The 10,218-nt window shown below is 35.3% G+C and overlaps 1 protein-coding gene across 1 annotated transcript; it reads right to left on the reverse strand.

Annotated features, from left to right (window-relative positions):
• Positions 1–15: 15 nt before the first annotated feature.
• Positions 16–9,564, reverse strand: tcp11l2 (t-complex 11, testis-specific-like 2). Its single transcript, XM_058772063.1, has 10 exons — positions 9,428–9,564; positions 7,060–7,243; positions 6,458–6,590; positions 4,863–4,983; positions 4,553–4,776; positions 3,506–3,642; positions 2,914–3,101; positions 2,636–2,817; positions 2,339–2,511; positions 16–1,418 (listed from the first exon to the last, which is right to left on the reverse strand). The coding sequence occupies exons 2-10, from the start codon at positions 7,229–7,231 to the stop codon at positions 1,147–1,149; spliced, it is 1,602 nt and encodes a 533-aa protein (XP_058628046.1). The 5' UTR covers positions 7,232–7,243; positions 9,428–9,564; the 3' UTR covers positions 16–1,146.
• Between the last annotated feature and the right edge of the window lie 654 nt (positions 9,565–10,218).

The raw sequence follows: 10,218 nt of genomic DNA on the forward strand, positions 1-10,218 counted from the left end.
AGAAATATGAACTAGTTTTCACACTTTCTTTTATTAATTTTTTTAGTGCTTGTCACAGTACATATACTTTGTTGTTCTTACAAGGGTTTTTACATCTCGAAAACAAACAATACATATATTGCAAAATTGTTAAACTGAAGGTCTGTCAAGTTAAAACAATGGCTTTCCACACAAAGATGTGATTCATTCGCTTGTCACAACGGCAAAAATAGTCACCACCAGCAAAACAAGAGTCTTGATCTATGCGGTTAAAATAAAACAATTAACATAACTGAACATAAGAGCATAAACATTATATAAGAGAATCGCCTTAAATTTCAAATATAACGGTAATAAAACAAACATGCCTGTAACCAAAGCACAATGATATACAAACAGCATACAAAACTAACCCAAATGTTGTTGTCTAAAGGATAAAAAAGGACAACAAATGATCATGCAGTCGTAACTGTATAAAATGACACTACCAGGACCAGGACCAAAAAAAAAAATTGTTCAATTTTATCTTCCCAGAGTTCTTGATTCTCTCTCTTTATATATTTTCAAGTTTCTTCCATTTCAAATTATGCAGAATAAGAAAGTCAGACCTTTTTTTTTTTTTTTTACAAGTATAAACACAGTTAATATTTGTAATACAATACTTTCAAAATAATGTGTAGCAAACACAAAGCATAATTTCACTTTGTCCATGATGGATTTCAATATGCTCCAATAAACATTTTTCATGATCTAGAAAATGGGCATGGGAAACAACAAGGGTATCTCTAAATGGATATAACATTCTCAATAGTCTGTAAATGATCTGTGTAAATATATTAGCCTATTTTGGCTAGGTCTTTAACAACTGTAAATATAGAAAGGTTTCTGCCTTGCACCTAAACACGGTCAATATACTGCATGTAATGACTGCTTTTCTATTGCAGTAACACTGTCAAGTGAAAACCAGTTAGAGAGACGCTAAAAATATTACTTGGCAAGGAACATAGTTTCTTTGTAACATCATAAACAGCACAAGCACATCGATGCTCTTCAGTCTTCTTCGTACTGCAGTGATTCCCTTAAATCAAGCATCAAATAATTGACTTGGAAACACGTGAGTGAAATGTCTGGTGATGATAATGAATCAAGTAAACGCTGCATCCTGGTTTATTTGGACTCCAGTGGGCTGCTGGGTTGCCCCTGTATGATCCCATTCTGCCGAGCTGGCGCTTGCATGTTGATGAAAAGAAGATTCTTCAGGATGCTTACGTAGAAAGGACCGTAAACCTTTTTGTTGAAGTTGACGAGGTTGACGAAACTGACCCCAAGCCCCATGAGCTCTGGCTGAATCAGACCCAAGCCTGACAGTACGGGAGGGGGCGTCCTGTGAGAGTTGGTAGAGGCGAGGACTACCTTAAAGTACTGCTGTACCCTTCCCTCTGTGGGACAGAAAAGGCACATTAAAACACGATACAGGCTTTAAGGCAATATTACGAGGTCAGCTCTGACTGCATTTGTTGCCATAATGTTGATTATCAGAAAAATTAATTTCCATTTTAATTTAAAATAAAAAAATAAATAAAAAAGCGGAAATGTGTTACAGTGAGGCAATAAGAATGGGGTCAATATATAAATGTAAAAATATCACTGTTTTAATAGTATAACCACAAAATGTGAACAATATATATGCTTGTTAATATAAAAAAGCTTGATTAACCGTTAGTTACCATGAAAACATAATTTTTTTTTTTTAAATTTAAACAGCTTTATAGCTTAAATAATACACTGGTTTCAACAGAAGAATTAAGGTAATTGCTTTTATAAAATTATAAGCTTCACATTTATGCATTTAAATGCAATTTAATTTGGCTCCATTTATTTCCATTTTAAGATTAAAATAATTTTTTAGGTAATATTACATTGCAAAAAGGGGGGGATTTTCTTACTTAGTATGTTGTCTTGTTTTCTTGTACAAATTACATTTCTAAACATTCTTAAATCAAGTTACTTAAAAATGTAGTGACTTGAGTTGCATAAAATAAGAAAAAAAAAATATAATAATAATCTAAGGAAAATAAACTTACTCATAAAAAAAACACTTAATTCTGATGCAGGTTTATTTTTCTTACTCCACTGCCAGATTTTCTTGTTTTAAGCAAAAAGATTATTATAATATATAATTTTCAATATTATAAACTACTATCTATTTTGCTTCTCATGTAAATGTTTCTTGATTTTAGGTATGTTTGTTTAGATATTTGTACTGGTAAACAGGACAAAAAGAATAAAAATATAATTTTTTGCAATGTCACAAGTGCTGTTGATTTGAACTCGAATATTCCTTTACATTTTTCCTTACCAACAAGAGTGCGTATTGGGTTGTTTTCCTGGGTGATGTCACAAATCTGGCCCTTTAAAGTTTCCTGCAGTTCAGCCGACAGAGCTGGGAAGTTTCTTTCAGCCAGAGACTTGTTAACCTCACAGCAGATCTGAGCACTGACGTTTCCAAGAGCTTCAGTGAGATTAAAGTCTCTGTAAGCCAAAAAAAGGGGGAAAAAAGCCGAAAGGCAAGATCTTTTAGACTGAGACATTCATTATTGCGTTTATGTAGAAGTATGTGTGTGATGTGTAGCGGAAGGACAGGGATCGGACGTACGCGCTATGCATGCCCTCCAGCAGCACTGCTGTCATCTTCTTAAGTCTCTCAACAAGAGCGGGCAGGCCTGATACGGCCCCTCCTATTGAGCTGTAGACTATCAGCAGAACAGATGCGACCGCTTGATAGAGCTGAAGAGACCGCTGCATCTCCTGCAACCTCACTTCATCCGTCATCACGGTCTGCAAGTGTTAGATCATAAAGCACTCTAAAAGATGCATTTTGAATTTGCTATCAACGCTCAGTATGATTGATAATAACTGTGTTTGTTCTCCAACCTCAGGTAATGGGCCCTTGCTCTCGTCCCAGGTGAGCAGTTTGATGTAGGCTGTATTCAGCACCAGCGTGGGGCCTGGTAAGGGTTTGCTGCTCTGCCCAGAATTACTGCTCTTGTCTGCTGGTGCCATGACTCGAGTGGCCTCTTCTATTGAAGATTTGATCCACTCAGTTGTATGGTCCAAAGCACCTGGGTGAATTAAAATGATGTTAAAGGTTGCCCAGGTGTGCAAAGGAGTCCAGATACTTTTGGGTGAACTATCCCTTTAAATGAAAATTCTGTCAGTATTTACTCATGTCGATCTAAACCTGTATGACTTAATTTATTCTGTGGAGATATTTTGAAAAATTTCTCAGTGTTTTTTTTTTTGGACCATACAATGAATGGTGTCCAATTTTGCGGTGGATATTCATTGTACAGACAAAAACAGTCAAAACATCTTCAAACTCAAAGCATCTTCAAATGGTTTTGGAATGACAAAAGGTTGATCAATGATGACAAAATATAATTTTTTTGTGGTGAACATGGGTGATCCCTTTAAACGCAATCAGTTTATTTAGAATAATTTTCAATTATTTTATTTGTAGACTTACTGGAAGTTCTTTCCAGAATGCTCTGGAATTTGGCTCTCTCATACTCTACTGACTGCCTCTGAAGCTCTGGCCTGAGGCTCTGGATGGTAAAATTCACCATGTCCATTTTCATCAGGTCCAGCACCCGGAAGATTTCCCTGTTATGACACAAGGGACCATTTACAAGTCAGTTACTGTACTTTGCGTCAGGTGAATGTTCACATAAAATATGGCTGTTAATGAAGACAACATCATCACTGATTTGTGCCCCTTAGTTACTATCAAGGCATTTTTATTATTAATTTACAACCCGTGCTTATGCACAAACATTTGTTCTTAACCTTTTTCTAATATATTTAATCTATGTATAAATATATAGAAATAATATATTTTATCTATGAATAAAATGTAATTATACCATTGTTATAAGCAGGTTTATTATAGTTAACTAAGACTAAAGCTAAAATTAAAACCATATAAATATGAAATTAAAAAAAGAAAACCATATTCATTATTTGAAATACACTTTGATAGAAATATAATTTAAAAAAAAAAATTTCAGTTTATGGCAACAATTCTAATTTTAATGTAGTTTAATTTGATGTTCTAAAATAACAGAAATAATTGAAATAAAAATTATATATACCTGTATATAACCCCAAACCTACTAAAAATGACAAAAAAATAAATAAATAAAAAAATAATAATAATAATTTAAGTCTTAAAACAAAATTAAAATGAAAACAATAAATAAATGAATCTCATTCAAAATATTAGCACAAACTATAATAGGATCTCAGCGATACTAAAATGACAGTTTTAAGGCCACCCATAATATTAGATTTTTGCTTATGTGTGGTTTCAGTTGTTCCTACATTTTTTTTACGAAAGTAAGTGGTGATTCATGATTTGTTCTAGAAAACATACGTACCTGTGCACAGATATCATGCACAAATTTAAATGAGAATGAGATGCACTATTTGTATGTTATTACACCAGCCAGTGGGCGCTGAAGTGAAACTGACCTAGTTCTACAAAGCTATACAAGAAGACACCTTAATAACATACTTGAACAGTGTCACTAAGTCGCCTGAGTTCTCCTTGAGCTTCTTGATTTCATCATCTCGGACTGGTGCACAGAATTTGCCCATAGTATTGATGATGTAAGACACAAAGCCCTGGATTTCAACCGCATTGTTGTCAGCCTGCTGGCGGATCAGGTCCATGTCCAGAACCTCCATGATCTGAGTACGCAAGCGATTGGCCCCAGGGTTCAGGAAGGACAGCAGGGTCTTTGATGATAGAACAAAAAAGATTAAGAAGTCATTTGACATCAGACTGCTTTTCATCATTGTATCAAAGTAAATGTGTAACTTACATCTCTGATCTCTTCCAGAAGTTTGATGGCGTAATCATACTGAGGAGGGTCATCATTCAGCTCGGTTTCAAGACAGTCCCAGAAGGCCTTGTGCACCATATCTTTAACTCTCTTCTCCAGGCTTTAAGGAAAAAAGGTTTAGATTCAATTGTTCTATATTGGATATACATGTACAGTGCCCTCCAAAAGTATTGGAACAATAAATACAAAATTGCTCTGTTGGCTGTGGAATCAAGACATTTACAAATATGATTAAAAGATGAATATGAGACAAAACTACAGAATGTCACATTTTATTATTAGCCATTTCAACACATACATGTTTTACCAAATAAAAAGAACAGCACTTTTTGAGTTCATCCCACTCATTGATGTGAGCATAAGTATTGGGACAGTTGAACATAAGGCAGATATAAAAGATCAAAAGCTATTATTTACTTGTGCACAATCACAGCAGTGAGTCTGTGACCCATAGACATCACCAGACTCTTGGTCCCATCCTTTGAAATACTTTTCCCAGCCTTTAATGCAGCCAATTCCAATTGTTGCATGTTTTGGGGAGTTTCTGCCTTTACTCTCCTCTTCAGCTGGTGAGATTCATGTTCAATCGGATTTAAATCTGGAGATTGACTTGGGCAATCTAAGACTTTCCTTTTCTTTGCCCTTATAAACTCCTTGACTGAACTGGCAGGGTGTTTTGGGTCATTGTCCTGATGCAATATGAAGCACTTCCCAATGAATCTGGTGGTATTTTCTTGAATATTGGCAGGTTTGTATCTTGCTGTGTAGCATCTGTAATTCTGTGTCAAAGTCTCCTGAGGACAGTAGATTGTCAGAGCATCACCCCAGCTTTCTGGAAGTTGTTGGTGATTTTACAGACACGTCTTTTAGGGTTCATTTCACAGCTTTTATGATTTGTCTGTCATCAACTACTGTTGTTTTCTCAGCCGATCGGGTCGTTGTTGGTTGCTGGTGTCGCTGGTGGTTTCCAAACTCTTGATTTCTTCATGTCCTTTGTTTTTGCTATAGCTCTAATTGACTTCCTCTTTTCTTTTAGCATCCAAACTGCTTGCTTTTCTCTCAAAGTCAGCTCCCTCATGTTCATCCGGGTTTGTGTGTGTCATCATCGAACGCAAGATTCAGAATGCATAAATAATGGATATAACTGATACGACACATTCCCTGCTTTTAATATCTGAAGAATTAATGCAACAGGACACAGCTGATCACTTAGAAAGACCTGTGAGGCAACTGTTCCAATACTTATGCTCACATCAGATAGAGGGATGAAACTCTAAAAGTGCTGATCTTCTTAGCTGGTAAAACATCTGTGTGATGAATCACCCAATAATAAAATGTGACATTCTGTAGTTTTGTCTCATATTCTTCTTTTAATCATATTTGTAAATGTCTTCACTCCACAGCCAACAGAGCAATTCTGTCTTTACTGTTCCAATACTTTTGGATGTTATCATAATCATCACTCTTAACTTGTTCTTCACCCATATCTATAATTATGAACAGTTACCAAGCAAACCGAACATCAAGTGAGGCCCAGATCTGGAGATGGTAATTATATAACAACAGTTTAGTACCTATTTTGGGGTAGATCCGGAGGCTCGAGGTGGAAGTTCCGGTTGACAACGATCTCATGAGCCAGGCTTAGATTAGAAAGGTCCCGAGCCGAGGCCATGACCTCATCAAGCGTTAGGGTTTTTGGTGGGCTGCCTGAGGACACAGTGGCAATACAGGTTAAAAGACCAGCAGACATTTATACAATAAAAACATCTTTTGGTTAATTGAAAAAAATAAACTAAAATAAAACATAAATATTAGAAAAACTAAAAATAGACATACTGCATTAAAATAAGTTGAAGTACTAAATTTCTCAAACTGAAATAAAAATAAATTAAAGCTAAATAATCTATAAAAATATTAATTAAAACTAATCAAAAAGACAAAAAGCACACACAATTACTAAAATAAAAATAATAAAATATAAAAATAAAAGCTCATTCGAACTATTAATAAATACTACGATTGTATATAAATAATACTAAAATGGCACTAGTTTAGATGCATTAGGGTTTAGGTACATTCTAACAGAATAAATGGTAAACTATTTCTGTGATGAGTCTAATGAAAATAAATATACACAAATATTGTTTTTCCATTTGAATGTTAGTAGGAAACCTACAAGAAGGAGAGTTGTGTTTGCTGGACGAATCGCTGGTGAAGCTCTGGCGAGAACAGTCCACGTCGCTAGACGAGGTCAAACTGTCGCACCTTTCCGATGACTCTGTGTCACTGTTCTGGTCCTCGCTGGCCACCGTAGAGGTGGAGGTGGGACGTTCATTGTTCAGTGGCATCGTGAGGGGTTGCTGCAAATTAAGTAAAAAGGTACTGAGAAAGATTCCGTGGCTAAAATGAAGGCTTTTTTGAGACAAACTTGAAGCCGATGCTTTTAGTGGAAATGGGGCAATGACTTGTATGACAATAGGATAAAGTTAGAGCTGGCACACTTTCAGTGCTGGAAAATTCCACAAGGATATAAAGCTTCGTTGACATAAAGAAAAGTGACTTGCAAAGGCAAGGGAAAATAAATGGGCAACAAAAGGGCTCAGTGATATTCATGTGGCCCACAAAGAGACATTGTATTTTAAATGTGATTCAGACGTTGACCGGTGCTGTCTCTTGTGTAACGGATAACGCCGGATAGCAGCGTGATCTTTAAAAGCAAACCTATCTTGTTACACCCCTTTGCCTTTATAGGCTTCACTACACACCTGTTTCCTAATGTAACAGAGTAACTGCTTGTCTTTTCAGGAAGTTGAGTCTGCATCAGTAACAAAAAGTCAACAATGACTACTACATTAATAAAAATACATTCAGATATTAAGACATTAATCCTACCTATTATTCTTAATGCTCTGACAAAACTGTTAGTTTATTTAACAATCTTGTAATTACAGGTTTATCTATTGCTCATGTGGATTAATCTGTTACAATAGAAATACCAATTTTTTTCTCCCAGTGCTACTGTAAACAACAAGAATTTGAAATTGCATTGATTCTCTGCAAATTCTGAGAGTTAAAGTAGTTAAACCTAAAATGTAAATTCTATCATCATTTCCTCATGTCGTTCCAAACCTGTATGAGTTTCTTCCTTCTGTGGAACACAATCTCAGTCACTATTTACTTTGATTGTATGGAAAAAATTATTTAAATTCTCCTTTTGTGTTCCACTGAAGAAGTCATTCTAGTTTGGAACAACATGACTATTTTAAAAATGTTTTCTTTAAATAAAGCTGAAATGAAATAAGATATAAATATCAGATGAAAAACTCAAACAAAATATGTTGGCATCTTACAACTAAAACTAAAGTAAATATACAGTAAAGTTAAATAAAAAAATATTTTAAAAATAATAGAAAAGGCTAAAGCACATAGGAAAACTACTAAAACTTAAACTAAAATGGAAACTGACAATTTAAAAATGAAAAGTAATCCAATGTTTTAAGAAATATTGTAATAATATAAAATAGTCCAAAATAACAGTATAAATAAATCCCAATAAATGATCATTTTTGGGTGAATCGTTTTTTTTTTTTTTTGCCCCTTTAAGATCATTTTGCCTCTTAATAATAAAGTCAAGTAATTTGATCAAACACACACATTTGGTTTTATTTATTCTACATTATATTTAGTGTTATTATAATTTCTAAAACGATAATGTCTACTTCACTATGCATAATAGGACACTTATATGAACTGTATACCTCAACTTGTTAAAGTGCTGTAGTTGTCTCAAGTCTATAGCAATTAACAAAGATACCAGCACTTCCCAGTATTTGGAGCCTAGTTACAAAAGAAAGACCAATAATGTAACAACATGTTCAAGCTCTTCCATTCTTGTGACTCTCAAAAGAGAGTATCTATTTTGAGCATGGGTGAAAAACACTGAGACCTTCTCTCCTATTAGATCGGTTCAGTAGTTCTCTAGTAAAAACAGAAACACATGCACATCCTCAGTCAGTTTTAGGTTTTAGGAGAGACCGATGACAGCAGCACTGGCACCGGTTACAGCTCGTGCTGCTCTGGGCCCTAAAAGGAGGTGCTGTAACACACACACACACACACACACACACACACATTGCGCTCAGCTGCTCTGCACACGTGACCTTATCTTCAGCACACAAACAAGGACAAAACACGAGCAAACTGTCAAAGCAGAAGAGCAGCCGAACTGGACTTTCCAGATCATGCAAACCCTAACCCATTTAAAGATTAGCAACGTGGAATCAGTAAACAGTCACTTTATGGTTTGTATGTGAAATAAACATTAATAAACAAGGCAGCGCGCGCGCGCCTGTACATTTAATAAAGCGAACAACGTAAAGACGTACATGTTCGATTCAATTTTCCACTGTTTTATTATAAATGCTGTAGAAATGCATTTCATTCAGTGAGTCAGTGATGTAAACATAACCATTGTCCAGCTCCTTAAACTTGCAAAGAAACATCATATAATCAACTTTAAACGAATAAAACTATGTAACAGTTACCTGAGTCAAGTCCCCGAAAGTGAGGACTTGGCAAACAACAGTGGACAACCGAGTTTTCCTCGATTTGCCGATGAAATATATTAATACTCCTTCCTTAGACTTTAAAGGGCTCTTTAAAATATCACTTGGTTTGCAGTGTTTTGTGAAACTGGGAGAATCCATTATTCTGCACCTACAGGGGTTTCGATATTTTGTCGTTGGTATAAGAATTAAAGCTATTAAGATAAATTAATATATACCTGTGGGAAAGCGACATTAAAATTATAAAATAAGCACGAGACGGTTGTTTTATAATAAAACAACAAGAGATGTCGGCAATATTGCATGTATAGGACTGGCGCGCACGCCCTAGTAACATAATGGCACAGTCCAGCTTGCATGAGCTTCTTTGTTTACGGATGTGACGTAAAAGTACATTAAAATGGACAAAGCGAGCTACTGTACAAAGTAACAAAGCATAAAACATTAGTAATGTATTTTCGACGAATACATGTGTCAGTTTTATTCGAACGTTTCGACTGAGTTCTGATTCTGTCGATAAAGTAAAGCGCATTCGATCTTTCGCTTAATCCCTCCCACAGAGGATTATGATGATTTGTTATTATTCAAAAGACTTCAAATCACTTCCTGAACCTTTAGCGTGATTCTCAAATTACAGAAATCATCACGAGTATTAAAGCATAACGCCAAATTCCTTTGAGTTTTTTTTTTTAAGTAGTGCTTTATGCTTTAACAAACCATGTTTACTAGAGCGTTGAGGACAGGCTGTATTCAAACAGAACCATGGTAAC

Source organism: Onychostoma macrolepis, chromosome 04 (genome assembly GCF_012432095.1).
Source record: "Onychostoma macrolepis isolate SWU-2019 chromosome 04, ASM1243209v1, whole genome shotgun sequence".
NCBI lineage: Eukaryota > Metazoa > Chordata > Actinopteri > Cypriniformes > Cyprinidae > Onychostoma > Onychostoma macrolepis.